This window comes from Verticillium alfalfae, genomic scaffold, assembly GCF_000150825.1.
Source record: "Verticillium alfalfae VaMs.102 supercont1.6 genomic scaffold, whole genome shotgun sequence".
Taxonomy (NCBI): Eukaryota; Fungi; Ascomycota; class Sordariomycetes; order Glomerellales; family Plectosphaerellaceae; genus Verticillium; species Verticillium alfalfae.
The window spans coordinates 1,511,509-1,538,332 of NW_003315033.1; the positions used below are offsets into that span (position 1 = coordinate 1,511,509).

Below are 26,824 nucleotides of genomic sequence, written 5' to 3' on the forward strand. Positions count from 1 at the left end.
GGTGCGCTCGTGTCTTGTCGAGTAAGTACCTAAGGTAGGTAGGCAAAGAAAAAGGGCAAGATAGGACGTTGGGTCGGAGACGATTGGGAAGGAGCTCCTCCCATATCTCGAGGTACTTACAAATGGAACGTTATGGCACGGTACTTCGCGCGAAGCTATCTGTGGCTCCAAAAAGAGGCGTTGCTCAGGGCATGATCCAATGAGAGGGGCAGGTGCTGGACTTCACGCGCCTGCCTGGTCTCTCACTTTCAGCTGATCGGGCCTTTCACCGTCGCCCCAAACAAACCTGCCACGGAGCCCTGACAAGGACCCCTCTAGTCCCCTACCTTAGCACCTAAGTACAGGCCTCAAGGGCTATCACGTGCATGGGCGCTATTTCCGGGCCGCTGCTAGCAGTGCCTCCAGGACGCTTCAGGTCTTTCAACCCCTGCAATCAAGTGCAATTGGTACCTGGTTTGCTGGCAGCAGGATGGTGAGGCCACAAGTACCTCAGACGCGCAGTGTCACTGACCATGACGCGACATCCGCCGCCGGAAGGGCTTCGCTCAGGCTTCTGGAACACACTGACCCTCAAGGTCAGCGTCCCTCGTCCGAGCTGTAGAAATCGGTTCCAGATGATCTATAATTGATGAACATCCAAAATTGTCCTTCTTGTGTGATAGGAAGTGGACGAAGGCATATGGCCACATCTGTGCTTGGTCATCCCGAGTGTGCATCAAAATCGACAGTACATGGCTAGAGCCTGCCTTGTGCCTACGTCCAAGACGTCATGGCAACACAAGGGAATCAACCATGAGCATGCGTCTTTCCCCATTTGGCACCTGCCGATTATCTATCTTTCCATGTGCACGGACCAACTACGAAACCTCACCACATGCTTCCATTCGTAAAGTGAATCTCTGTCGGCAGCAATTGCTGTGCCCATGTCTACGACCTCCAACCGCATTCGTACAAGGGCATTTGGCAGGTCATCAATCCTGTAGATCCATTCTCCGGATCTCGCATTTCGTTCTTCCACTCTCTGTAGGCCCAGTAGTGCCGTGTTCACGACCCTATGTCCATGCAACTTCGGTAACAAGGCTCCAACCAGGGCCACCTGCAGCCTCGCCCACAATGAACCAGATCGATGCCTCAGACCATTACGAGGTGGCAAACACGGGAGAGACGGCTTCTTTGTGCACTGTCATTCTCGATGTCAATCCTCGAGCCTGGAGTGCCCTGTCCGACGTCCTCCCCATCTCCAAGGCTCTCTCCAATGTTCTCATCTACCTCAACGCCAACCTTGCCTTCAGCAACACCAACCAAGTCGCCGTCATCGCCTCCCATACGAACCGCGCAGTATGGCTCTACCCAACGAAGTCTGAACCCTCGAACACGCCCTCGACAGACGGCGATGTCGCCATGAGCGATGCGCCACCGAAGAAGGCGAAGGTCCCCTCTGCGAATAAGTTCACACAGTTTGCCCAAGTCGAAGATGCCGTCCTGCGCAGCCTGAAGAAGCTCCTTGACGAGACCACCGAAGCCGACCTAGACTGCACGACGACACAGCTTTCCGGCGCCCTGACCCTCGCCCTCGCGCACATCAACAAGGTCAACCTCTCCTACACAGCCTCCCTCTCCTCCGACACGGCCAAACCCATGACAACCGCCGCGCCAGGCCTCTCCTCCCACATCCTCGTCGTCTCCGTCTCCGACTCGGATCCCTCACAATACATATCCACCATGAACGCCGTCTTCGCAGCAGCCCACGCCTCCATCCCCATCGACGTCCTTTCCCTCTCGCCGGCCACGGCGAAACAGACGGCGGCCGCCCAAACGACGGACCCAAACGACCCCCACAAGTCCGCCTCCTCCTCGTCCTTCCTCCAGCAGGCGTCTCACATCACAAACGGCACCTTTCTCGAGCCGCCCTCCCCGCTGGGTCTGCTCGCCTACCTGACCTTTGGCCTCGCAGTCGCCGATACCCGCGCCCGCGCCGCTCTCGTGCCACCGACCCACCACACCGTCGATTTCCGCGCCGCCTGCTTCTGCCACGGCCGCGTCATCGACACGGGCTTCGTCTGCTCCGTCTGTCTCAGCATCTTCTGCTCCGTTCCCGAGGGCGCCGACTGTCTGACGTGCGGCACCCACCTCGCCCTCGGCCACTACGGCGCCAAGCCCGCCGTCGTACCGCGGAAGAAGAAAAAGCGGAAGAAGCAGCTACTGCCGAACGGGAGCATCAGAGAGGTCTCGGGGACGCCCGTGGCCGGCGGCACACCCATGCGTTGAGCGTTGCTAGGTTTCATCCTTGGCGCTCTTAAATTGAGCTACATTCATCTGTAGGCCAGTACCCATGGCGTGGCTGGCTGTCAGGGATGCCACGAAGGAAGTGTAAGATTGAAGGAGTACGGGTTCAGCAAGGTCGGGGCACGGCGGTCCTCGGGACGTTTACGATAGATGGATAACTCAGATGCCACATGGCGTAGGCTGAGGAGCTTGTATAATGAATTTGAATAGCATAACGGACAGATTCCGTCCAACACAATTGGCGTGGTCTCCAGATCCGTGGTTCACCATTCAAAATCTGGTGGTGCTTCTTGTAGGATTCTTGTTTCTGCTCGGGTGTCGATAATGAAATGTCTAGGGAAAGCCCAAAGTGTTTGGACAAAGGTAGGTAGTGTACACATCGCCCCATTCATCATTCACCATCCGCAGATCTACCCTCCGACAGAAATCTTGCGCGCCCCACGGGTCACCTGCTCGGTATTACCAAGCCGGGACATGACACATTGAGGCTCCTTGTCGGCACCGCCCATGGAAGCCAGCGCGAAGGAATCAGTGTTGTGTGCAAAATAGAGGTAGTACCCAGTGCGCGTCTTCTTCACCGTCATGACCCCAATCGCTCCCACAGAATTGCAATTCCGGACACCTGGGTGTCCCATGAAATCATTGGAGATGAAAGACTCCATAATGAGGTCCTCGTCGTCTTCTTGAACATCCCGGCCGTGCACACCGCGGCGCGTACCGCTGTAAATTCGCTCGGCGCACCTCTGAGATGCCATGGTGGTCGCCATGTGCTCACCTGTGCCGCTGGTGACGGTTGCAACGGAGATGCCTTCGGGATCGCTTGGATCGCTGGGAACAACGGCAGTGCCAATGCCCACCAAAGCGGCCGGACCAAGCCGCCCGCAGTGCTTCATGCCGATACCGCCTGACGAGGAACCAGCGGCGATATGACCTGCATCATCAATGGCGATGGCACCAATAGTGTCAGTGATCATGTCCAGCGGCGGTGAGTCATCGTCTGCATCCTGTGGAAAGGGGAATGGTCGCTTAGAACCACGAGGGCTATTGAGGAGTCGTGTCGCTGTCTGACCAACATCCATCTGAGCTGACACTACCAAAGGTTGCGGAGATCTCCCACCATCGCGGTGTCCCCTAAGCGCGGGGTGCGAAGATGGCACAGGCGGATTTCCGTGACTGGCACCAGGGTGATGGCGTTTGGGAGAAGTTGCCGCCCCCTGCGTCGCGCCGACATAACTCAGAGGGCTCCTCTCGCCTGGTGATGGTGATACACGGGATAGACCATGGCCAGGAACTGAAGGAATCGAAAACTGGCCGTGGGCTTTTTCAAGGGCCGGAGAACCGCGGTATGGCGAGTCAGGCTGGCCTTCGTTCCATGTACCAGTAAGGATTGCGTTGGCATGATCTCTTTGCTGAGAACTCCCGGTACGGGCTTGGTCGCTTGCGACATTCGATCCAGTCTCATACTGGAGGCAAGAAGCGACGTCAGTGACGGAATCACTCGCGCCTTGAGCTCGACAGGACTCATCCTGCTTCAGCTTCTCTTCCGCTCGCAGGAGATCGTCCTGCCATCGAAGGAAACGATCCCGAGCATTTTTGGAAATCAAGCTGTCATTGGGCACCGTCTGCATGCCATGCTCTGAGGCAAACCCCTTGGCTCCTGCTCCGACAAGGATGTTTGGCGGAACCCGTCTTAAAGTCAAAGGTTGGTTGCTTTTGTCGAGTATAAGCTTTGCTAAACAAATAGGATTTCGAACATCTGCAAAGGCATTAGCGATTTACCATATCAACTTGGCATAGCCTGACTTACTCGGCGCAGCTCCGCACGCACCACTTCGTCCAAGATAGTCGACAATAGTGGCATCGCACTCTACTGTTCCCTCTATGGACAGGTTGGAGCCATAGCCAGCGTTGGTGATTTCTTTGTCTTCTAGGACACGGAGAGCAGCTTCAACAGCCTCAGTAGCCGATGCACCAGATCTGAGAAACTTCATGCCCATAGTTGCTGCGCTGGGTCGTGGCGTCAGTTCGAATTCGAAAGGTCCTACAAAGATTAGGGTGAAAGCTTACTCATTACAAGCTTCGAGGTGAACTCGCTCGTTCTGATGGCTGTGGAACCCGGCGCCGGCGTGGATGAATATAGCCCCCGTAAATTTGCTGCGCTGCCCTCGTCTTAAGACCCGATCTACAGTGCCATCAGTGCCTCCTGGTGGGCTTTTTAAGCTGTTGGCAGCAGTCAACTGGACTTTTCGAGGTCTTTCAACGCGTAAAGACGGCTGTTCGCTCCTGGTTTCGGTGATCCGTGGCAACTCATCTTGCATACGCTCCACCGGCAGAGCGGCATTCTTGACTGGGGTTAGCGTCGGGTCGTGATGTATTGCATGTCGAAAGTGTCGGCTGTTCAGGATAGATCCGAGGAAGCTCTGTTGGAGGTCTCCACGAGTACTAGACCGGCCCTGAACGGCTGTATCCTCAAGGATCGCTTGCTGGTCGATGGCAGGAGAGGATTCTGGAGTAGCCGTGCCGTTGATACTACAAGGCTCCTGAAACAAGTCTAAACGGCAAGACTGGTCAGCAAGCCGTGGCCGTATGCTGGAGTCGTCAGTCATCGGGTCGGTATGGTCACAGTCTATTGTATCTCCCACAGGTCGACTGGAACTTTCGCAGCTAGAGCCGCTTTGTGATCTAATTGGCTGATGCCCGGAACCAGTCTTGACATTCGAGGCGCTATTGTCTGGGTGACTTGGCCATCTGTCTTCGACTTGCTCTGCCTGATCACTCATTATGCCAGACGGGCAAGCGTTATGTCGATAGGCTTGACGGGTGACTTGACTGGGTATGCTGCATGCAGCGGTGAGCAAGTCTAGTAGGCTTGTCTCTCTAGTTAGGCTGTTTTGGCGGTGTGCGATCGTGTGTTGACAACGGGCTGGTGCTGATAGTAGCAGCAGCAAGGCGTTCGAAAAGTCATAAACAACGTCCAATCGGTAGTTTATGACTTGCAAAACCGAAACTGAGACGTGACTTGCCCGGCATGGGACGGTCGATATAAATGAATGCAGAGTAATAAACTACTCGGAGTTGTTTTTGAGCGGGGCTGCCAATATGGATTTCGTTGTCGGACAGCCCAAGGTGGGAGAAATAATTAGAAGATATATGCGGAGGTTGTTGGACACTGGACTCCAAGAGGTGTCTCCCAGGTAGAAAGCATGCCGTACTGGCGCAGAAGGGGCTGACGCACGTATCTCAGATGACTGATTACTCTTGCCGGTCATTGAATGGCATGCAGTGCTCTGTGACAACCTTCAATATGGGGTGCCTGGTCTACCTACGTCACCCAGCCTGTTGAAAGCCAAGTGCGAGGCAGGAGGTGAAAGCCAAGGGAGGGGAGTGTCCTGCCTTGGGCGAGTAGCACGTGACGGTTTGTAGCTACGTTCACTTTTTATCTTCGCCAGTTCTCAAACCCGGGGCCTCATTCAAAGATATGTGTGCCGCGGAAAGAGCCATGCCGTATAGTCCTTGTTTTTAAGCGGTAAGCTGTCGTAAATTCAGGTCAGTGGAGCCCAGGATCCAAGCATGACGACGACAAGTTACCATGACTTTCTGAAAGTATGACAAAACGAAGACACATGCAAGGCCTATGAGCCGATTCGCGAGGGTCGATCGAGACTTGAAATTCAAGATTGGAATTACTCGTGTCCCGAGACAGACGTCACAGAAATCAACATCTCGGGATGTTTCGTTCACTTGTCGTTCTAGGCGGGAGAAACCTCACTGAAGAACCGTGTGTGGCACTTGCAGCACTGTATAACATCAGCCAATAGAGGACCTCGGCGAGCTTCCCAACCACCCACTCTGGAGACCCCACTTCTAGTCTGATGCACAGCCGCCTGGGAAGGAAGCTGGCACGGCCGGACTCCTGCTGCCTTTCGTTCGTGACGAGGCACACAACCCGATCCACACCTTGACGTCGTAATCGTGCACTTCACTTCGACACGGCTCCGACCGCTTCTCACGACCGAGGTCATCCTCTCCTTCAGGCCACGCACCAGCTAGCAATTGCGAGTGCATCTCGACATTTACAGCCATGGCCAACCAAACTCCTGCCGTTGTCATGGACAAGTAAGTCCACGCCTTGATCCTATCGTCATCCGGTGCCCCGCATTGGGCCAGATAGACGTCGCCAGACGGAACAGCCAGAGCTAACACCCCCCTCTCAGCGGCACTGGCTTCTCGAAGCTTGGTACGACCTTCGAATTCCCACTGAATATATCTCGAGCCCGACTTTTCTGACTTGCGCCGCAGGTTTCGCCGGCAATGACTCCCCCTCCTTCGTCTTCCCGACCGCCATCGCAACCAAAGGTCCCGCAGGCGGTAGCGGAGGCTCCGGATCTGGCCGTCCTGCCGTCGCAAACAAGCCGTCATACCTCACTGGTGGAGCGGGATCTGGTGGTCACCTCAACATGAAGCGCGGCACTGAGGACTTGGACTTCTTCATTGGCGATGCCGCTATTGCCGCGTCGCAAGGTCCAGGTCAGTGGCCTGCTGAACAATGGCCCAGCTGTGTGCTGACGAGAAGACAGGCTACGGGCTTCACTACCCCATTCGCCACGGCCAGATTGAGAACTGGGTATGTTGGAAGCTCTCTAATGGCTACATGGGCACTGACAAGGAGCAGGATCACATGGAACGATTCTGGTCCAACTCCATCTTCAAGTACCTTCGTGTTGAACCCGAAGACCACTACTTCCTCCTGACCGAGCCGGTCCGTACATTCTGAACTCTATTGTTGGGAGTTTCTGACAGCTTTACAGCCTCTGAACCCCCCCGAGAACCGCGAGAACACGGCCGAGATCTTCTTCGAGTCTTTTAACTGCGCCGGCATGTACATCGCTGTGCAGGCTGTTCTTGCGCTCGCCGCGTCTTGGACATCCTCCAAAGTGCAGGATCGTTCGCTGACTGGTACTGTCATCGACTCGGGTGACGGTGTGACCCACGTCATTCCCGTTGCCGAAGGTTATGTCATTGGATCGTCGATCAAGTCGATTCCCATCGCCGGCCGCGATATTACCTACTTCGTCCAGTCGCTTCTTCGAGACCGAGGCGAACCCGACTCGTCGCTCAAGACGGCGCAAGAAATCAAGGAGGAGCACTGCTACGTGTGCCCTGATATTGTCAAGGAGTTCTCCCGATACGATCGCGACCCTACTCGGTTCATCCAGCACCCCGTTCTCCAGGCTGGAGGTCGCAAGACCATGGTCGATGTCGGCTATGAACGATTCCTCGCACCTGAGATCTTCTTCAACCCCGAGATTTACAGCTCCGACTTCCTGACGCCTCTGCCCACCGTTGTCGATGGCGTGATCCAGTCCTCGCCGATCGATGTTCGAAGGGGCCTGTACAAGAACATCGTCCTGTCCGGCGGCAGCACGCTGTACAAGGACTTTGGTCGCCGGTTACAGCGAGACATCAAGCAGCTGGTCGACGCGCGCATCAAGGCCAGTGAGGTGCGCAGCGGCGGTGCCAAGAGTGGTGGTCTCGACGTTCAGGTTATCACGCACAAGAGGCAAAGACACGGTCCCTGGTTCGGTGGCAGTCTACTCGGCCAGACACCCGAGTTCCGATCGTACTGCCACACCAAGGCGGAGGTAAGACATGAGAATTGGCGTGCCCCAGAGACCCGAGCTAACATCCATGGCAGTACCAAGAGTATGGACCGAGCATTGTCAGGAGGTTTGCGCTGCTGGGCGGGCCTGGCGGTTCTTAGACGGTTGGTGTTTCGTGTTTATAGCAGGGGCCTATTGCAATTCTTCAAAAGCTTTTCGCATCTCACTCTTCGTCCTCGAGGTGGCATGTATCTAGCGTGTCTTTGTGATGATGGTTGTCGAACGTCCTAATGAGGACGACAGATGATGGCCGTTGTTGAAGCAGAAAGCAAGAATCTGGGCTGCGAGGAGGTAGGTCGGTAAGCGTCAGCTGCGGTTTCGTTCCGTAGCCAAATTGTCAGGCCCTGCGCAGATGTGAAGGGGCGTCAGTCCTCATACCTCCGTCCGACACCTTGACTTCCGCTCGCCCATGAATTATGCCTGTTGCAGTCGTCGGATGTGCGGCTGACGACGAGGCTGCTTGAGTGCAGTGCTCGGCACAGGGCGAGCTACCCCCGCCTCAGGTATGACAGGATGAGCAGGGGAACCGCTGGTGCATTTGAGATTGATAGTATACTACCATCAGGCGAGATCGCCTGGGGGCATGTTCTTCAAAGGATTGTGGGGTAGGAAGATCCGGGGTGTGGTGTCGAGTAGCGCCATTCCCGCATCACAAGGCTTGAAGGGCATTGTGGCCCGAAGGAGGGTTCCCTTCGAGCGAGACAAGCAACGGGAGCGAGCGTTGGCGAGGTAGCTGCTGCAGACGTGGGGAGAATCTGGGGGCTGGCATGGCCGATTGGCGGGGGCTTTGGGGAGGCCTTGAAGGATCAGATGAAGCTATCTTGGTGCTGATGAACAACGGGCAAGGCCAGAGGGGAGACACTCTTGCTCTGAGTCAGCTACCCCTCATGAGACTGATTCGTCACGATCTCGTGGAAGATCGAGCTGGTCAAATGCGTCGTGGGGTCCTGCACGTTGACCACGGACGGACGGGACGTGAATGATTGGTGTTGGGGCAAGGAGTGTGAGGCCATGCGAGTGGGCAATGGGACGATTTTCTGTAACGTCCTGAGCTGCATGCCAGGGTGGGCGTGCAGTGCGCTCTCGTTGTGTTCGAAGTCGTTCTTCGAGAAGCATCCTCTAGGGACAGCCCAGGGATCAAGCACCATGACCGACGGCGTCAAAAGCTTGGCTGTCGGGCATCGAGCTGATCAAGTTTCGTAATTCTAGTCATTGGGTGCTGCACGTTTGCTCACATCGAGACCTTGTGTGGTGTACCTAGCTACCTGCCACAGCCCAGACGCAGACCTATTCCGGTAATAGTGCCACGCCATAGATCCACTGTAGCTCCCGGCAGGGAGGGGAGCAGGCAGCTCACGAATCCATCGTTGGGTCAACATCATCCGATCCGATTCTGTCCCGGCGAAGCCGTGCAAGCCTCGCTGTGACTATTGTTTCTTGTAGACTTACCCTTCATCAGCACTTGTAGATAAGAGCCGAGGCCTTTGATGCGCCGCGCCCGGAGCAATGGACTCGCATCCGATAAGCCGACCGCCACAATCGCCTGTACCGTTGCTGGCGACAGCAGGCAGCTTCCGCAACCAGCACCATCCAAGAGGCCGGCCGGTGGTTCCACCGCGTCCACCAACCCTCATCCCGCTATGCTGCCTCAACGTGGACCTTCTCCAGCCCATCGCATTCTGCTAGCCCACCACCATGCTTGCGTCACCGGGATGTCTCAGCGTCATGCGAATCGCGTAGGCCGCTGCCCACTTGCGCCGTTCGCCATCTCCCGCTGACGGAGGGGGGTAGACCGAACGCCTTCGAAGCAAGTGCGTCTGCTATGGTGCCCTTGGATGGCCAGGTGGCAAGCTTTGGGGCCAATGTGACGGCGTGTTCGAAAGCGAGATGTAAGCTCCCGGGAAAAGCATTGTCAACTTGCCAGGTGTGGCTTTCCTTGTCGACAATGGCTCTGGGGGAAAGTAGCCTGCAGGTTTATTGATTCGATAAGGTCTCTTGTCACTACGACCAATGGTCTTCTTGGGTTATCAGCTTGTTCCAATCGTGGTTCTAGGTCTGTTCACTCGGTTTGTTCTACCAACACTGCTTGCACCTCTACTCCGAAAGGTATCCTGCTACAAGCCTGGCACTAGGTCAGGGGTGATATAGGCCAAGCTTTCTAAATATCGTCTCTTTTTTGAAAGTCATAGCCATGCTCTTGATCACTATTTACTTCCGCGCTTGGAACTGAGAGCAAGGTTTGGTAGGAGACTGGAAGGCACTGCGCTGGCGGTTCCAACATGTCTGGGGGATTAACGTGCTTTGGGCACACCTCGAACTCACTAGCAACACCGTAAAGATTGGGGGATGATGTTCGTTACTAGTCGTACTTGCGATTTTCAGTCATTCTGGTAGTCCATTCCATCCCGTGCACGTGAAGCGTGGGACAATCAACCCTAAGCACCCTGATGGTCAACCAGCCTAGTAGAGCAGTGGTCTTGTGCGAAAGACATGGGTGTTTCTCGAAGAATAACACATAGACAAGATACCTACAATCTTACAATACCATATCTGGCCCTCCGTTACTTGCTTTTTTCTTCCTCGTGTGAAATTAATCCTTGTAAATCGGGCCAACAAGGAATCCCACCGGCACGCTGTATCGTCACTTATGGCTCGTCTGGGGCGCGACTCTACGACGTCCTGTACCCCTTCAAGTGATGATCTTTCAATTATACAATTGAACAGTAAGCTCCACTGGCAAGCCAGATTTGATAATGTATTCACACCCGCCAGGCAACACCGACAACGACACGAGCCAAGTCAAGACAGTGGCAGCTGACGTGCAAGAGGCGACGACTTCATACCATGCATCTGACCTCGGCCATCGAATGCAGTCGCAGCTCAAATATCGCCTCGAATGCAACCTTGAACGAGTAATACGCCCAATATCTACGGCTCTGTGTACTATCCCCGCCAACGTGGTATGAACGTCAGCCGGCTACTGTTGCTCCAGGTCCTGACAGAATCCCATGACCTCGGTACGTCGCCCAGCCTCACGCCAGGCACAACAGCCATGATGCCATGAGGCACATGGAAGCCTCAGAGAAATCGTTATTGGTTCCGACCGGGAACGAAACAGAACCAAACATACAAGAGTCTTGTGGTGTCGGATCTCTGCCTCCCACATTTCGCCGATGGCTCCCCTGTCCCTAGTGTCGATCGCGGCAGGCCGAGCGCTTCTGCGGCTCCATTGTCCGGGCGCCCTGGACCCGAGCGCCTTACCCTTTCCCCCAGAGCTCATGTCTCACGCGCAGCCGCAGCAGTACCAGCACCAGCAGAGCCTTTCCTCGATTGAGGGGTAGCGGCTATCGGGCAGAAGGGACAAGGACGACGGATTCGGGTCGTGGTGTACGCATGAGCGACCTTGGGGGGGGGGGCGCAACTCAAGCGGGGCAGGGGGCCGCAGTAGCTCGAACCCGGCTCGCGTTCGCTGCCGCCGATCATTGGCCCGCCGGCATCGAACGTTTTTGTCTCGAGTTCCCGACAGGAGCTCTCTCGGGGTTATCGAGGCATCATGATGAAGCAGTCTCACCACTTCGGTTGGGGGTAGCTCCTTGCGCTGGTCACTGCCCACCATGACTTGGGCCAGCGCCGCCCGACCGTGAACGGGGCGTGTGTGTGTGGGCTGACGGATTGAGCATGGCGTTTCTATATAAGAACGTGTGCCTGGTGCTTTCTGCTTCGAATGTGAAGCTTTCCAAAACCAACGGACGCTCTCCCCCCTCACAGCTTCTCAGAACATTTCTCGAGTACATCTGACGCTGTACCGAGCTCATTACATCACTGCACCAGTATTACGACGTCTCCATCTCGTCCCCTCGCATCCACATCCCCACCCAAAATGGGCGCAGACATTCCCTCGGAGCAGTGGGCTCAGGTCATTGAGAAGACCGGTGGTCGTACGTTCCTGCCTCTCTCTCTCTCTTTTTCTGCTCACTCCCTCCTTTCGCAGCTATCCTGTACTGACGAGCTATAGCCGTGGTCTACAAGAAAATCCCCGTCCAGAAGCCCGGTCCCGATGAAGTGCTCATCAACATCAAGTACTCGGGCGTCTGCCACACGGACCTGCACGCCATGATGGGCGACTGGCCCCTCGATACGAAGCTGCCGCTGGTCGGTGGCCACGAGGGCGCCGGCATCGTCGTCGCGCGCGGCGAGCTCGTCAGCGAGGTCGAGATTGGCGACCACGCCGGCGTCAAGTGGCTCAACGGATCCTGCCTCGCGTGCCCGCACTGCCTCAACGCCGACGAGCCGCTGTGCCCCAAGGCGCTGCTCTCGGGCTACACGGTCGACGGCTCGTTCCAGCAGTACGCCATCGCCAAGGCGGCGCACGTGGCGCGCATCCCCAAGGAGTGCGACCTCGAGGCCGTCGCGCCCGTGCTCTGCGCAGGCATCACCGTCTACAAGGGCCTCAAGGAGTCGGGCGCGCGCCCGGGCCAGTCGGTCGCCATTGTCGGCGCCGGCGGCGGCCTCGGCTCGCTGGCGCTGCAGTACGCCAAGGCCATGGGCCTCAAGTCGATCGCCATTGACGGCGGCGCCGAGAAGGGCAAAATGTGTGCCGAGCTCGGCGCCGAGACGTACGTCGACTTCACGTCGAGCAAGAACCTCGTCGACGAGGTCAAGGCCGCGACCCCTGACGGCCTCGGCCCCCACGCCGTCCTGCTCGTCGCCGTCTCCGAGAAGCCCTTCCAGCAGGCGAGCGAGTACGTCCGCAGCCGCGGCACCGTCGTCTGCATCGGTCTGCCGGCCAACGCCTACCTCAAGGCGCCCGTCTTCGACACAGTCATTCGCATGATCACCATTCGCGGCAGCTATGTCGGCAACCGCGCCGACACGGCCGAGGCGCTCGACTTCTTCCGCCGCGGGCTCATCAAGGCGCCGTTCAAGACGGTGGGCATGAGCAAGCTGCAGGAAGTGTTCCACCTGATGCAGGAGGGCAAGATTGCGGGTCGCTACGTCATTGACACGAGCAAATAGTTTTTTTCTCTAGGGAACGCGATGTAACATGGGTGAATGGACGGCGTGGAGTTGAGGCGAGCGAGGCGAGCGAGTCGACTGGTTTGTGGCCGAGTCGGTCCCTGACGTTGTCATGAACAAAATTGAACTTATACTTTGTTACGAAGATGATTTCATGATGAGTCGTGACCATGTGAACCAGCGAGCGACGAGCGCGGCCAAAGCATCTTCTCCCAAGGTACATGACCTGCTGGCGGGGGGTTCGTGGGCACAGACACATTCCGGCTGTGGGTGTGCGATCGAAGTGCCGCGCAAGCTTCCCCGCGCGGCATGTCGATCTCATGTCGGCAGCAAGACGTCACGATAATGTTATGCTACCTAGGCTGATGCTTCAATCAAAAGACCAGTTCGAAGTCGACGTGACATCGTTGCGTTGGTTCATCGCAGGCGTGCGATCTCGGCCTCGTCGCTCGATCCTTCGCATCTGTGCTCTGGTCACTGATCGATGGCCTCCGAAATCACCAAGTCATCAGCTGCTGGCATTGCGCTGACCACAGTTGTCCGCCGAGTGTTGCGCTCGCAGTGTCGTGTACACACAATGTAGAATGCCTGTCGTAACAATAACCATGGCCAAGTCATTGTTGATTGAGTCCGGCTTTTCTTGATTTTCTACAGATGATCTGTTCAACCATATTTCGAAATGAGCTTCTTCATAATGGACATGGCCCCCCCACGATAGCCCCCGCCGAACATGGCATAGTGATTAAGATGATGGTATCTGTTCTTCGTCAGCAGACGTAGACACGACCACGGTAGGCAGGTAAACTCACAGTTCGTACAACTTGACGCGATCTTCCCATTCGGCCTTTGGCTCCGCCTTGGGCACAAGCTCTTCATACTCGTTCCAAAATGCGCCGCCAAACCCGCCAAACATGCGCATGATGCCCAGTTCGTATTCAGAGTGCCCATAGACGGCACTCGCATCAAAGACGACCTCCTCGGCACGTCCCTGCCCATCGATCCGTCCCGTGCCGTGGTTCCCGCTCCAGAGATCGCCATGCACGACAACGGGCGCGATGGGCCCGATCGTCTTCTCGCCCACCAGCCGCGGCGTGACGACACCAGCAATCTTCTCCACAGCCTCCTCGAGCTCGGCGTCAGCCCCGTTGGTCTTGACACCCGCGCGGCAGATGGCCCGCAGCCTGTTCTCGGCGTAAAATTCCGCCCATGACGTCTTGAACGTGTTGTCCTGCGGCGTGGCGCCGCAGCACGTCGTCACGGGGAAGCCGAAAACAGGGGCGTCAAACCCATCCGGCGTCGGCGCCGGCGTCGTGTGCAGCTTTGCGAGCTTGGCCGCCAGGGACAGTCCTGAACTTGCGCCGGACTGAGAGGCGCCGAGGTCGAGAAAGTCGGTAGCGAGGAAGAAGCGGTCAGGGCTGTTGGCGAGGGCGCCGTGGGCGTGGGCGCGCGGGCAGAAGCTGGGGACAGCGGCGGCGATGGCGTTCAGGGAGGCGTGCTCGCCGCGGAACATGACCTCTGAGGCGGTGCCTGTGCCGGTCTTGACGAAGTAGCGTTTCGGCTTGCCATCAAGTGTCGAGGTCAGCTTGAAGGTGGAGGAGAAGCCGGAGCCGCCGTGGGAGGTTATCTTGGTGTGCTCGGGGGTGAGGCCGAGGGCTTCGATGATGGCAGGATCGACGTCTGGCATGGCGGTGGTGGTGATGATAATCGTGTTGGGAGTTTGGCTTAGATGCAGTATGGTAAACGCCCAAGTTGACGTGTCTGCCTTTCTACACGGTAGACTTTTCAGTTAGTCATTCAACATACGATGTGCGGCTTAAGGCAGGCGACAGATCCGTGGATGGCGGAAGGCGGAAGGCGGAAGGCATGATGAGATGCGACGCTGAAGTGACGTCATGGCAATTGGTGCATGACAGAAAAAGGTGGACACGGGAGTGTAGAATGGCAACGAGGACGCTTCACAGATCTCTCCGTGACAGAATATTGGTAATTTTTCTCTTGCGTCTATGGGTATCTGAAAATAGAAGAAAGAAATATACATGATAACAGGATGCTCAAAAAAGGTCGTCTGAATAACGTTTGCCCCACGACAGCTGGCCGGGGGTTGGTCCGTTCGCGCAACACACGCTACAGGGATCTCGAGGCCCCCAAGCCCACCCCCGAGACCTCCCAAGGGCCCTGAAGAATTTCGTTTCTCCGGGAGACGGTTCCCGGTGCTGAACAACTCACCACCGATAGCCGGAAAGAGACCACATCTCCGGAAATCCATATGCCGACCGAATCCAGGCTCTGTAGCAGGATGACAGGCGGCCAGGTCAATGGCCTGCGGCTGAATGGCAAGCGTCCCCAAAATCCCAAGGCCTGGACCCAGCCGCCATCCCCGCGTGTCCCCTGACAAGCGTCCCCTCCCCCCCAAAAAACTTGTGTGACTTGGGGAACGGGAAGCGTGGCATGTCCCCTTCAGCTGAATCTCGCCGGCGATCCCCATCACCGGCCATCCTTCCCAATCTCGAGGGCGCCCAGCTCAGATAGCCGCAGACTTCCCGACGGCCCAAAGGCACTGCAACCCAAGCCTTTTTTGTCCCTGATCTGCCTTGCTTTCATCCCTGCCGTATGCATGAGCCAGAGACTCGGCGGAGACCTCGTGATGGCGTGTGAACCCGCAAAATAAACGCAAAATCAAACAGAGGCACCGCCGCCGCCAGTCCACCTCTTGAACCCCTCCCCCCGCCAAACCCCAGACCCCCAGACGCCTAGCCTTGGCCATCCGCCAGCCCACCCTTGCGTGTGGGGGTGGTGGAAGAAAAAGGGCCCAACAACAGACGGGCGAAGGGGGGTTTCTCGCAATCCATCTCGACCAGCGCCTTCCTTCTGGGGAAAGGCCCGGTCGACCGGCTCGACAATGCCAAGCCAAACCCCTCCCCCTCCATGAATCTCTCACTGCCTCAGAGAAACGAGGCGCGCCCTTTTCCTGCGGCACGCACCCGGCTCTTTGTCGTTTCTGTTGTCCAAACGGTAAAGGTGCTGTTTTGTCGTGTGTCTTACACCGCCTCCCTGGCCGCGAAGGATCCGTACTCCGCCAGCGAGAGCTCGTCGCTCTGCCTGGGCATTTGCGAATGCAGGCTTGTCGTCGAGTGGCCGTCTTGGAAGAGGGGCACGAGGTCGGAGGGTATCGCCTTGCGCAGCAGCGACTTGCGGAGCACGTTGCGCGTCACGGTCGACGATGACGAAGACGACGACGTGGACGAGTTTGTCGATGCCGGCGAGAGCGATGGCCTCGTCACCGGGGCGGCGGCGGCCTGTCGGCGCTCGCGCGAGGGCACCATGGGGACGGGAGGAGCGCGGCTCGCATTGTGAGGATTGCCGTTGAAGCAGTCGGTGCAAGGGCACAAGGTCGACTTGTTGGCTGCGGGGGGCGGGGTGCAGTGGCGCTTCCACCAGCTCTGGGACTTCTCGCTTTCGTTGGCGTACATGGTGGTGATGTGTTGAGTGTATCGTTGAGCTGAAGGTTCAGAGGTCGAGATCGGATAGCAGTGATGACTACAAGTCCACGAAAGACAGGTACGCTTCGACAACGGCTGCAGGGCAAGGACGAACGACTGGGAAGGTTCAAAAGCTGCCACACATTTTAGGGAGAGGGGGGGTTCCAGGCTTTTATGTACTCTCGCACCTTGCATCCCAGACACCACACCTTTTCAAATAACCAAGGTAATTCCTCTGGTCTTGGGTCAGGGTCTGGATCTTGGCCCGGGACATGGCTCCGGGCATTGATCTCCGACGCGGGCGTTGGAGAAGGGGGGGAAGGGGGGGGGGGGGTTGTGGCTGCATGTACAGGTGGGACCCCTTGTCGCCGGCAACCAAATCCACATGTGTGCCCGCCGACTGGCACATGTCCCAAGACCACTAGATCTGGATTAAGAGATCTCAGCCCAGAAGAAGCGCTCGCTGAATCAAAATGTCTTACCGTTCATTGGTGCATCAGAAAAGGGGTGCGACAAGCCACTGGACGCCGCCCACGACTCTAATCGCCAAGCTCTAAGCCCGTCTGATGCATACCTTACCTCACAAAGACCTGCCAACGAGTACCAGGCAGAAAGAGAAAGCACAATCACAAAAAGAGAAAAAAAAAAGTTTCCATTCGAGATGGGCTCGGAGATCGAGCTTGAGGAATACGTACCAAATAGTCCTTGTTCGTCATTTGCGGCCGGCGCCCGGGTTTGGCTCGGAGAAGACTCGCGGTCCACCACACCGCCCGTGTGTAAAATGGGGCGCTCAGGGTCGTGATCGCGCCTTCACCGGCGTTTTCTTCTCGGGCAACTGTGGGCCCTCGCCTCATTGCAGGTTCATATTGAACGATCCTGTCTGATCCTGGCGCTGTTCAGGGCGACCAGTGCTTGGTTCGCTGCCAGACTGATGTGACACTGAGGGAGTGTTGCCCAATACTGAATAAGGTACTTCGGGTAAGGTAGCCAGAGAAAGCGCCTGTCCTCCATACAGACCGATATACAAACGTTATGCATCTCACCGCCATACTACGACCATGGTTGCAAAGACTGAAGAAAGAAAAAAGAATGAGACAAAATCTAGAGGCGAATCCTATCCACGCCGTCGACACATCATCGTCCCCACCAGCCACATCCCGAGCCAATTCTAAACATCGTCGTGCCAAGCTCGGCATCGGCGTCCCACCCGCTAAGACTTCTGGTAACGGCCTCCCGCATGAATGCGCTATTCCCGTGGCCAGGCACCAGGGGTCATGCATTCTTTGAGACCACAGACGTCAGTCCTCTTGAGCCTCAGCAGCCTCCTTGTGGGGCGGCATCCAACGACGTCCCCTTCATCCGGGCGATGGAGACGGTTGCATAACCGTAGGTTGGGCCGAGAGAGGTGGGTAGGGTGAGCCGGCATGGTGTTGAGACAGCCCAGTCAGTAGATGGAAAAATTTGATGTGCGTAGGATTCTTGCTTATGGCCATTTGTTCTGTGCCTTGCTTGGCTTTTCTTGCATCTCGTCAAGACATTGTTCCGTCGTCGTGGCCAGCTACCAAGACTACTTTACCCAACGTACTGTGATGTGATCCAAACGCTGTTCGGACAGCAGGGGTTCGAGAGTGTGTTTCTATCACGATCTGCTTTGCTGGAGGCCGCTCCTTGTACACAACGCAAGGATGGCCGACCACCATGAACCATCATCTCATCTTGTATCCTGGGTGCTTGGTGTCTAGACATGGCAGTTGGTCGTGCTTCCAAGACACACTGATCCGCCAACACGGTCGTGACAACGGAAACGCATGGTCGGGAACCGAAGGAACCAACAGACAACAAGAGCCCGTTCGATTCCTTCAAAACTAAACAAGCCGCCGTCAACCATCCCTTGGTCATTCCCTCTGATAGTTCAATTTTTCGGCGCCTTACCGAAATTCATCAAAACTGCCTTGTCATTCACGCAGTACTCCCCAGGCGCGCGGTGCCCCGTCCAGATCTATCAATATGACCATGCCGCCTCACATCCACCTCAGCTCCTTCATATCAGTATCGTGCGACGAAGACATGTTCACCCTGCCGCCGCGACTCAACATCATCCCAGCTGTCTCCCGGAACCCCTTCAGCACAGCTTATTATCGTGCCCAGGAGCTCGCTCTCGAGCAGGAGGATGCTCCCTACCGCACCTATCAGCTCGCGTGCTACGCGGCGCGACCGCCTCGGCCGCCGACCACCCGGCATGCTGTCGCCGCCACCACGAGGCAACGACCCGCGCCAAAGAGAGGGAACGGAAAATCGCCCTGGCGCGCCATGACTCTGGTTCTGCGGCTTTTGCTGGGCTTGCCCTTTGCATGCTGGATAATGGTCTCGAGAGCCGGAGCTGAACTCGGCTGCAATGTCAACCGCGCGGCCGATAATTTGCGCTTCTGGTATAGACTCCATGTGCACGCCTCGTGGCTCGCATGTCGACCTACGCGAGGGTCCCTGCTCGGGTCGACCGTGAAGGCGGCTTGCGCTGCAATGCTATTGCATCATGTATACTGTAAGTTGGCCGACACAGATGATGGGCCGCGATACGTGCTAGTGCATGAATGCCGCGTATGGTCGGGGCCGTTCAAAGCATGACCAAGTTAAGCGCATGAAGCTCGGCCAGGCAAAACAAGACGAGCACAGGGAGAGAGTTGCACTTGAACAACTGGAAAGACTTGCGGAACGATGAAAACTGGATTGGCTCCTCACTCGCGGATAACGCGCGCGAATGACGATGCTATGACACAAATTGCCCTCTATAACCGCGACCGAACCGACCTTTCCCCTATCGCACACGTCATGAGGAACCTGCCGCCAAATTAATACACAAGAGGTGTTTTCCGCGCTGGGAAAAAAAAAAGACCACGCTAGGGTTTAGATACCCAGGGTGAACTCGACACCGACATCGCTCTCACGGGCTGTGACAGGGTCAGTAAATGTAGTCATCGCAGTATTAGGGTCAACAAGTCTACTCACCCAGCTTGACAACCTTGGACAGCTGGACAGCCTTCTCGGCGGCAGTCTGGAGCTCGTCGATGGCGAAGATCTTCATGCCAGAGTCGGCAATGATCTTCTGGGCAGCCTCCATGTTGGTGCCCTGGAGACGAGCAATAATGGGGATCTTGAGGTCGAGGGCCTGGACGGTGTTGATCAGACCGGTGGCGATGTGGTCGCAGCGGACGATACCACCGAAGATGTTGACGAAGATGGCAGAGACCTTGGCGTCGCTGGTGATGAGCTCAAAGGCCTCCTTGATGGCCTGGGGGGTGGCACCGCCACCCGACGTCGAGGAAGTTGGCAGGGGCACCGCCGTTCAGCTTGATGATGTCCATGGTGGCCATAGCAAGACCGGCACCGTTGACGAGGCAGCCAATGTCACCGTCAAGCTTGATGAAGTTCAGGCCGGACTTGGCGGCGCGGACCTCGTCGGCGTCCTCCTGGGTGGTATCGCGCCACTCAAAGACCTCCTTCTGGCGGTAGTCGGCGTTGTCATCGAAGCCGAATTTGGCATCCATGCACATGACCTTGTGGTCGGAGGTCTCGGACAGAGGGTTGATCTCAATCTGGGTAGAGTCCTTCTCGGTGAAGATCTTGTACAGCTTCTGGATGGTGTCCTTGGCATCCTCGACGCACTGCTCGCTGAAGCCAAGCTTGACAGCAATGTCGCGGGCGATCTCGTCGGTGACACCCTTGTTGATGTCAATGTAGGTGGTGTTGATGGCCTCGGGGCTGTCCTTGGCGACGGCCTCAATGTCCATGCCGCCCTGCGACGAGGACACGATGACGGGAGTCTGGGAAGCACGGTCCATCAGGATGGCGAGGTAGAACTCGCGACGAGCGAACTTGCGCTCGCAGATGTAGACGGCGTTGCAGAGACGGCCGCCGGCGCCGGTCTGCTTGGTAACGAGCTTGTGGCCAATCATCTGGTCGGCGAACATCTCCGCCTCGTGGGGAGAGTAGATGACACGGACGCCGCCCTTCAGACCGTTGTCGAAGGTGCCCTTGCCACGACCACCAGCGAGAACCTGGGCCTTGATGACCATGTCCTCTCCGCCAATCTCCTTCGCTATGGCCTTGGCCTCGGCAGCGGTCTTCGCGACGGAACCCTTGGGGACGTCGATGCCATACTGGACGCGCGAGATAAATTAGCCCAAAAGTCGTTTCAAGGGGTAGAGAAAGGGGCGGGATTCTTACCTGGCGCAGGAGGTCGGCAGAAAGATACTCGTGGATGCTCAGGTTTCTCCTTTGCTGCTGGGCGAAGCTGGGGAGTCTGGCGGAGGGAGAGGTGGCAAGCTGATGATTCTGGTTAGAGCTCCTGAATGTTTGGTCGCCAGGAGGCAGCGTATGCGGCTCACCTTGGCAGGCTTGAAGGCCGAAGCCAGAGCCCGGTTGCGACCGAACTTGAACATGATGACGACAAGCTGCGCTCGTGCAATTGATGGCAAAGAGGAAAGGTGAAAAGGAGTGGAGAGTGGGGAGTGTTGATGACAACAAAAGGGGACGATCGGGTCGTTTGTGCAACGGTTTTCGCGAAGCTATCGAGAACTCTCTAACAGCAAAGCTGGGATTGGCTGGGGCCGGGCACCCGCGGTATTTCCCGATGTCCCGACTCGACCGACCTGGGCCTGCTTTGACCACCTCGGAAGCCGAATCTTCCGTCGGCGGTTTCGTCTCCTTATCGATGGCATTCACCGAAGCTATGTTCCACACCGAGGCCTCACTTCGGTGTGCCCCTCAGCATGACTCCCCCGCCATCTTCCCCGCCTTTACTCCCCTGTACCTCGTCAAAGTACCAAGTTAGGTACAGTGAGGTGATGATGATCTGGGGGCCGAAAGATCTTGGTGTTGATCTTGCACAGGTCAGGTCAAACAGTCCTGCGCCTGCCTAACGCTAGCCCCAATCACATGTTGGTCGCTCCTTCAGTCGAAACGAAACACGCTCTTTTCCCCAACCCTCCTGTCCGTGCCGCATGAGCTAGTTGAATGGTGCCGCGGTTCTGTTGCACTCTTCATCATGTGCTTAAACCTGAATGAGCCCGCCGGTGTGGTCATAAGGAGGATGAGGTCGCATTTGGGATCCTATGGGCGAGGGACACATTTTTCCCTGCCTTTTCAGTGAGACGTCTATTCGTCTGTCTGTCCGTCTCTGACCATCAACCAATCCGGTCTTATGAGTGGCTGCGAAATCTTGTCACAAGATGTCCTTCTTTGAACAAGTCCTGTCCCACCCGGGCTTCGTGCTGCTCGGGTTCCTCGCGCTGGCGACTCTTGTAGTCGCAGGGTTCAGAATCCGCACTGAAGTTTGTGTGCGTCGCCTGGGCGGCGTGCGCGCTCCCATCATCGCAAGTAATCCAGTGACAGGTGAATTATTCAGCGAAAATCCTGACCGTGACAATGACCTGATATTTTTGGTAGCATTATCCGTCTTTGTCAACCTTGGCAGGGCTCAGGCCAAGCACAAGCTGCCCGAACTGTTCACTTCACTGTGTAACAGTGCCACACCTGGCAAGGCGCGTTGCGTTGAGATCACTTTCTTCGGCCGTCATCGCTTTATCTTGACTAATGAACCGGAACATATCAAGACCATCTTGACATCCAAGTTTGTCGACTTTGGTAAGGGACCGGTCTTTCATGAAGGCTGGGCCCCTTTCTTGGGTGACAGCATCTTCACCACCGATGGCAAGGTTTGGCAAGATAACAGAAGTCTGATTCGACCCATGTTCGTCAGAGACCGAGTTCGGGACCTTGCCATCTTCGAACGTTGGACAGATAAAATGGTCTCCAAACTTCCGGCTTCCGGCATGACCGTCGATGTCATGGACCTCTTCTACCGCTTGACACTTGATGTCACGACAGATTTCTTGCTAGGAACCAGTGTAAACAGCCTTGACAAGTAAGATGAATAGCTGTGGTCTCGAGGTGCTTTGTCACTAATTTATCGATAGCCACAAACACCACTTCGCTGAAGCCTTCAACGAAGTCCAACGCATGCAGATGATTTATACCATCTTGTCGTAGGTTCTAGCTCCATTGCGTCTTCCCTATGAATAGTGCTTACAACATCCACGTAGACCTTTCCGCTCCCTTCTTCCGAAAGGCTCTTACAACGAGGGTATCAAAACCATCGAGCAATTCATCATGCCCTTCATCGAGCAGGCTCTCGCGCTCCCCATCGAAGAACTTGACAAGATTTCGCGCTCTGACAAGACCTTCACCTTCCTTCACGCCATCGCCCGCGCAACTCGAGACCGCAAAATCATCCGGGACCAGCTGATCGCCGTACTCCTGGCTGGCCGTGACACAACGGCAGCAACACTGTCATGGACCATCTACCAACTGGCGCGCGCTCCCAAAGTCGTCGCTAAGCTTCGATCGGAGATTCTGACAACCGTCGGACCCTCGCAATCGCCCTCATACGAGAACCTCAAAAACATGCCGTACTTAACACATTGCCTTAACGAGACACTCCGCCTCTACCCAGCCGTTCCCTTCAATGTCCGGACCGCTCTGCAAGACTCATCACTACCTGGAGGGCCCGGCCAGCCCGACATCATCGTTCTGAAGGGCGATGCAGTGACCTACAGCCCGTATGTTATGCAAAGGCGTCATAACCTCTACCCGCCTGTGGGCCCGGACTTCGCGGACCCCCAAGTGTATAGTCCTGAGAGGTGGCAGAAGTGGACGCCTCGACCATGGCAATACGTGCCTTTCAATGGAGGCCCGAGAATCTGCGTAGGACAAAATTTTGCCATGACAGAGATGGCGTTCTGCCGTAAGTCCAGCCGCAGCTACTATTCGCAACTGTTGGACTGCCAGCGCTAACCTCCTGTAGTGGTCAGATTGTTCCAGAGATACCAGAGACTTGAGTATCGCGGCGATTGGGAAGGACAGTTCCTCAAGGCCGATATTGTGGGGGCTCCAGGACATGGAGTGCCTGTAGCGTTCTTTGAAGACGCGGAGATCAAAGCTTGATACTAATATGCGCAGTCTTTCGATGTAATAGTGGTGGAGCAAATGCACCCTTGCTGTCGTGCATTCTTGGCGAGACATTGCGAATGGAGCGAGCTCAGTACGAGGCGGATCCCCCATGCAAGGGCTTGTAAATGTCACAAGATAATGATCAAATATCATGTTGGACCTACACACCTATTTTAGCCTTTATCTCTATTTTTTTTGAGTCTGTATCCATCAAAAAACCGTCATGTTCCGGAACTCATTCAGCTTCACGGTCCTTTGTGCCAACATTCACAGTGGTCACGTGATCTAGCCAGCCAGCTGCACGTGTATTTCGAGCTGACCAACAAGGAGATCCTAATGACCAAGTAATTTGGTCCCAGACAAAAGGTCCGACTTGAACTGACGACAATACCTTGTTCCAAAGGTCCGGACCACATTGCGCGAATCTCCAGATCCCTGGCATGTACCGATTCTCAACTCTTTCATGAACCAACTTTGAGGATCTTGCGCAATGAACGGTCACTTTGCTTCGGTTGGCGCTGAGCCGGGCGCTCAGGATTATGAGCATGGCGTCCAGGTCATCGACGATCAAAAGGAGTTCAAGTACGCCATCCCCTGAACCCACATCCCCGCGCGCAAGCAGCGGCCAGCTGCGCGAAGCTCTCGATGCTGACGTCCATGCCACAGCTCCCAGCTCAATGACTACCTCCGGCAGGTTCACACTGCCGAGTCGGGTTTCAACTACCACATCATTTCCGTCTTTGGTTCGCAATCGACGGGCAAGTCGACCCTCCTGAACAACCTATTCGGAACCCACTTCTCTGTCATGTCCGAGTCAGAGCGCCGCCAGACCACCAAGGGTATCTGGATGTCGAAGAATAAGAAGGAAACCGGCATGGCAGAAAACATTCTTGTGATGGATGTCGAGGGTACCGATGGCCGCGAGCGCGGCGAAGACCAGGACTTCGAGAGGAAGAGCGCCCTGTTTGCGCTTGCGACTAGCGAAGTCCTGATTGTCAACATTTGGGAGACGCAAGTTGGTCTTTACAACGGAGCCAACATGGGCCTGCTCAAGACTGTTTTTGAGGTCAACCTCCAGCTCTTCCTCAAGGATAAGCAGTAAGTGGACGTATGGCCTTCTACGATGGGTGTCGTGACTGACTCGACCCCAGATCGAACCTCCGATCTCTCCTCTTCTTCGTCATCCGCGACCACCTGGGGGTTACCCCTCTGTCAGCCCTGCGCAACACCCTGATCCAAGATCTGTCGAAGATCTGGTCGTCCATATCCAAGCCCCAGGGCCTCGAAAACTCCCGCATCGAAGACTATTTCGATTTCGGCTTCGCTGCTCTCCCGCACAAGATTCTCCAGGCCGACAAGTTCGTTACCGAGGTCCAGAACCTGGGAACCCGGTTCACTGCTGGACACCGCAAGGGCACCGGCGACGAAGAGTTCGACGGCGGCGTCTTCCTCCCCGAGTACCACCGACGCATCCCCGCCGACGGCTTCTCGATCTACGCTGAGGGTATCTGGGACCAGATTGTCAACAACAAGGATCTCGATCTGCCTACGCAACAGGAGCTGCTCGCTCAATTCCGATGCGACGAGATTTCCAGAGAAGTCCTCATCGGCTTCGACGAAGCCATCGGGCCCCTCGAGGAGAAGCAAGCGGATGCGACGCGCAATGGGAAAACGGCTGTGCTCGCGCTCCTCGGCGAGACTGGCAGCGGCGCACGGGACAAATGCCTGAGGGCGTTCGAGGTCCAAGCCAGCAGGTACCACAAGGGTGTCTACACGAGGAAACGACAGGACCTGGAGAGCAAGATCGACGCGCGCCTCAAGTCTTTGTTCATGGCCCACCTCACGGCGGCGCACAAGTCTGGCATTGATTCTTTCAGCAACGCCGTGTCGACGGCTGTCAAGGCTGGTCAAAAGTCCGGTGCAGCTTACGAGTTTGCGGAAATTGTCACCGAAGAAAAGGCCAAGACACTCGAATTCTTCAAGAAGGAGGCACAAAGTCTTGCGATCCAAGGCGTTCCTTGGACCAACTTCAAGCCGCAGTACATGCTCTACGAGAAGGAGCTTGACGAGGTCAGCAGTAAATTGCGCAAGGAGGAGATGCGCCGCTTGGCCACGCGGGTCGAGCGCTGGGTCAAGTCGCGACTCGGAGAAGCGGTTGGCGTCGAATTCAACAAGCTCGGCTCCGGGCGTGCTGGTTCGGGCGCCCCTGAAGAAGGGGACAAGCCTGCCGAAAAGGATCTCTGGGACCGCATTTGGACAGTCTTTGTGGACATTGTCAAGGAGGCTGAGACGAGGTTCTCAGAGAGGGCAAAGTCTTTCGAGGCTACGCAGGAGGAAATGGATATTGGTCTCTGGAGACTGCGTCGCAAGAGCTGGGTCGCTCTCCGAGAAAAGGTCGAAGAGGAGGTCATGGAGGGCAACATACTCCTGAAGCTCAGGGAAAACTTCGAGGACAAGTTCCGTTATGACGAGGTTGGCGTCCCCAGAATTTGGTCGCCTACGGATGACATTGAGGGCATTTATACCAAGGCGCGGGAGTCTACCCTGACCTTGGTCCCTCTCTTGTCCAGATTCCGTCTGTCAAAGACGTACGCGCCGCCCGATCTCCCCGAGTGGATCGGCGCTCAGCCGCGCGGTGTTGAGGCGGGCGACGAGGAAGATCTCACTCCGATCGGCGGCGTCGACGAAGAGGACGGCAAGAGCCTTGAGGAGGAAATGACCGTGCTCAGCGAGAGCAAGCGCCAGGATCTTGTTATTCGCTTCAAGAAGACGGCTGATGGTGTGTATGTGGAGGCGAAGCGAAGCGCCATTGGCGGCGTGGCCCAAGTACCGCTGTACTTTTACGCCCTGCTTTTGGCGCTGGGATGGAACGAGATTTGGGCTGGTAAGTCGCATGCCCTTTTGACTTTTGGCGATCACGAAGCTAATGCGATACAGTCGTCCGCAATCCGTTCCTCTTCATCTTCCTCATCATGCTGGCCGGTGGCACTTATGTAGCTTACACGATGAACATGCTCGGCCCCATGATGCAGATGGCCAACGCGGCAGCGACCCAAGGCGTCGACATTGGCAAGCAGAAGCTGCGGGACTTTATCGTCAACTCGGACATGGCGCGCCAGGGCGCTCAACGTCCCGGAGCGGGACAGCGACTCTGTCCTCCTCGACAGGCTCGACTCCAAGGGCAAGAAGCAGCGAGCTGAGGCTGAGGAGGTGGAGGAGATTTAAAAATCACGCATGATTGACGCAGCGAACTGAGTAACGGAAAAGAAAAAGGGAAAGGGGCATGGCCAGGGATGCTAGCATAGTAGGATAGATAATGTCTATATGAACCTCAACTTCTTTTTCCCCATGAGGGTATTCCTGAACGCCGTTGAC

At 56.3% G+C, this 26,824-nt stretch overlaps 10 protein-coding genes across 10 annotated transcripts; 6 read left to right on the plus strand and 4 right to left on the minus strand.

Moving 5' to 3' along the window:
• Nucleotides 1-1,113: 1,113 nt before the first annotated feature.
• Nucleotides 1,114-2,268, plus strand: VDBG_05562 (RNA polymerase II transcription factor B subunit 4; the record flags this gene model as incomplete). Its single annotated transcript, XM_003004403.1, has 1 exon — nt 1,114-2,268. One exon carries the CDS (start codon nt 1,114-1,116, stop codon nt 2,266-2,268), a length of 1,155 nt encoding a protein of 384 aa, XP_003004449.1.
• Nucleotides 2,269-2,696: 428 nt separating this feature from the next.
• Nucleotides 2,697-4,357, minus strand: VDBG_05563 (threonine aspartase; the record flags this gene model as incomplete). Its single annotated transcript, XM_003004404.1, has 3 exons — nt 2,697-4,042; nt 4,094-4,288; nt 4,354-4,357. 3 exons carry the CDS (start codon nt 4,355-4,357, stop codon nt 2,697-2,699), a joined length of 1,545 nt encoding a protein of 514 aa, XP_003004450.1.
• Nucleotides 4,358-6,367: 2,010 nt separating this feature from the next.
• On the plus strand, nt 6,368-8,047 carry VDBG_05564 (actin-2; the record flags this gene model as incomplete). The annotated part of the gene is made up of 7 exons (XM_003004405.1): nt 6,368-6,402; nt 6,501-6,523; nt 6,586-6,813; nt 6,864-6,910; nt 6,959-7,045; nt 7,095-7,928; nt 7,982-8,047. 7 exons carry the CDS (start codon nt 6,368-6,370, stop codon nt 8,045-8,047), a joined length of 1,320 nt encoding a protein of 439 aa, XP_003004451.1.
• A 3,627-nt stretch (nt 8,048-11,674) lies between these two features.
• On the plus strand, nt 11,675-13,107 carry VDBG_05565 (alcohol dehydrogenase; the record flags this gene model as incomplete). Its single annotated transcript, XM_003004406.1, has 2 exons — nt 11,675-11,884; nt 11,962-13,107. 2 exons carry the CDS (start codon nt 11,827-11,829, stop codon nt 12,960-12,962), a joined length of 1,059 nt encoding a protein of 352 aa, XP_003004452.1.
• Nucleotides 13,108-13,625: 518 nt separating this feature from the next.
• Nucleotides 13,626-14,646, minus strand: VDBG_05566 (fructosamine-3-kinase; the record flags this gene model as incomplete). The annotated part of the gene is made up of 2 exons (XM_003004407.1): nt 13,626-13,719; nt 13,772-14,646. 2 exons carry the CDS (start codon nt 14,644-14,646, stop codon nt 13,626-13,628), a joined length of 969 nt encoding a protein of 322 aa, XP_003004453.1.
• A 1,354-nt stretch (nt 14,647-16,000) lies between these two features.
• Nucleotides 16,001-16,432, minus strand: VDBG_05567 (predicted protein; the record flags this gene model as incomplete). Its single annotated transcript, XM_003004408.1, has 1 exon — nt 16,001-16,432. The coding sequence occupies one exon, from the start codon at nt 16,430-16,432 to the stop codon at nt 16,001-16,003; it is 432 nt and encodes a 143-aa protein (XP_003004454.1).
• A 2,016-nt stretch (nt 16,433-18,448) lies between these two features.
• Nucleotides 18,449-19,025, plus strand: VDBG_05568 (predicted protein; the record flags this gene model as incomplete). Its single annotated transcript, XM_003004409.1, has 2 exons — nt 18,449-18,870; nt 18,989-19,025. 2 exons carry the CDS (start codon nt 18,449-18,451, stop codon nt 19,023-19,025), a joined length of 459 nt encoding a protein of 152 aa, XP_003004455.1.
• A 320-nt stretch (nt 19,026-19,345) lies between these two features.
• Nucleotides 19,346-20,880, minus strand: VDBG_05569 (succinyl-CoA ligase beta-chain; the record flags this gene model as incomplete). The annotated part of the gene is made up of 5 exons (XM_003004410.1): nt 19,346-19,389; nt 19,448-19,698; nt 19,751-20,598; nt 20,666-20,764; nt 20,827-20,880. 5 exons carry the CDS (start codon nt 20,878-20,880, stop codon nt 19,346-19,348), a joined length of 1,296 nt encoding a protein of 431 aa, XP_003004456.1.
• A 640-nt stretch (nt 20,881-21,520) lies between these two features.
• Nucleotides 21,521-23,427, plus strand: VDBG_05570 (cytochrome P450 52A11; the record flags this gene model as incomplete). The annotated part of the gene is made up of 4 exons (XM_003004411.1): nt 21,521-21,832; nt 21,887-22,364; nt 22,417-22,485; nt 22,543-23,427. The coding sequence occupies 4 exons, from the start codon at nt 21,670-21,672 to the stop codon at nt 23,291-23,293; spliced, it is 1,461 nt and encodes a 486-aa protein (XP_003004457.1).
• A 512-nt stretch (nt 23,428-23,939) lies between these two features.
• VDBG_05571 (SEY1) lies at nt 23,940-26,649 on the plus strand (the record flags this gene model as incomplete). The annotated part of the gene is made up of 4 exons (XM_003004412.1): nt 23,940-24,031; nt 24,116-24,547; nt 24,601-26,333; nt 26,387-26,649. The coding sequence occupies 4 exons, from the start codon at nt 23,940-23,942 to the stop codon at nt 26,647-26,649; spliced, it is 2,520 nt and encodes an 839-aa protein (XP_003004458.1).
• Nucleotides 26,650-26,824: the final 175 nt, after the last annotated feature.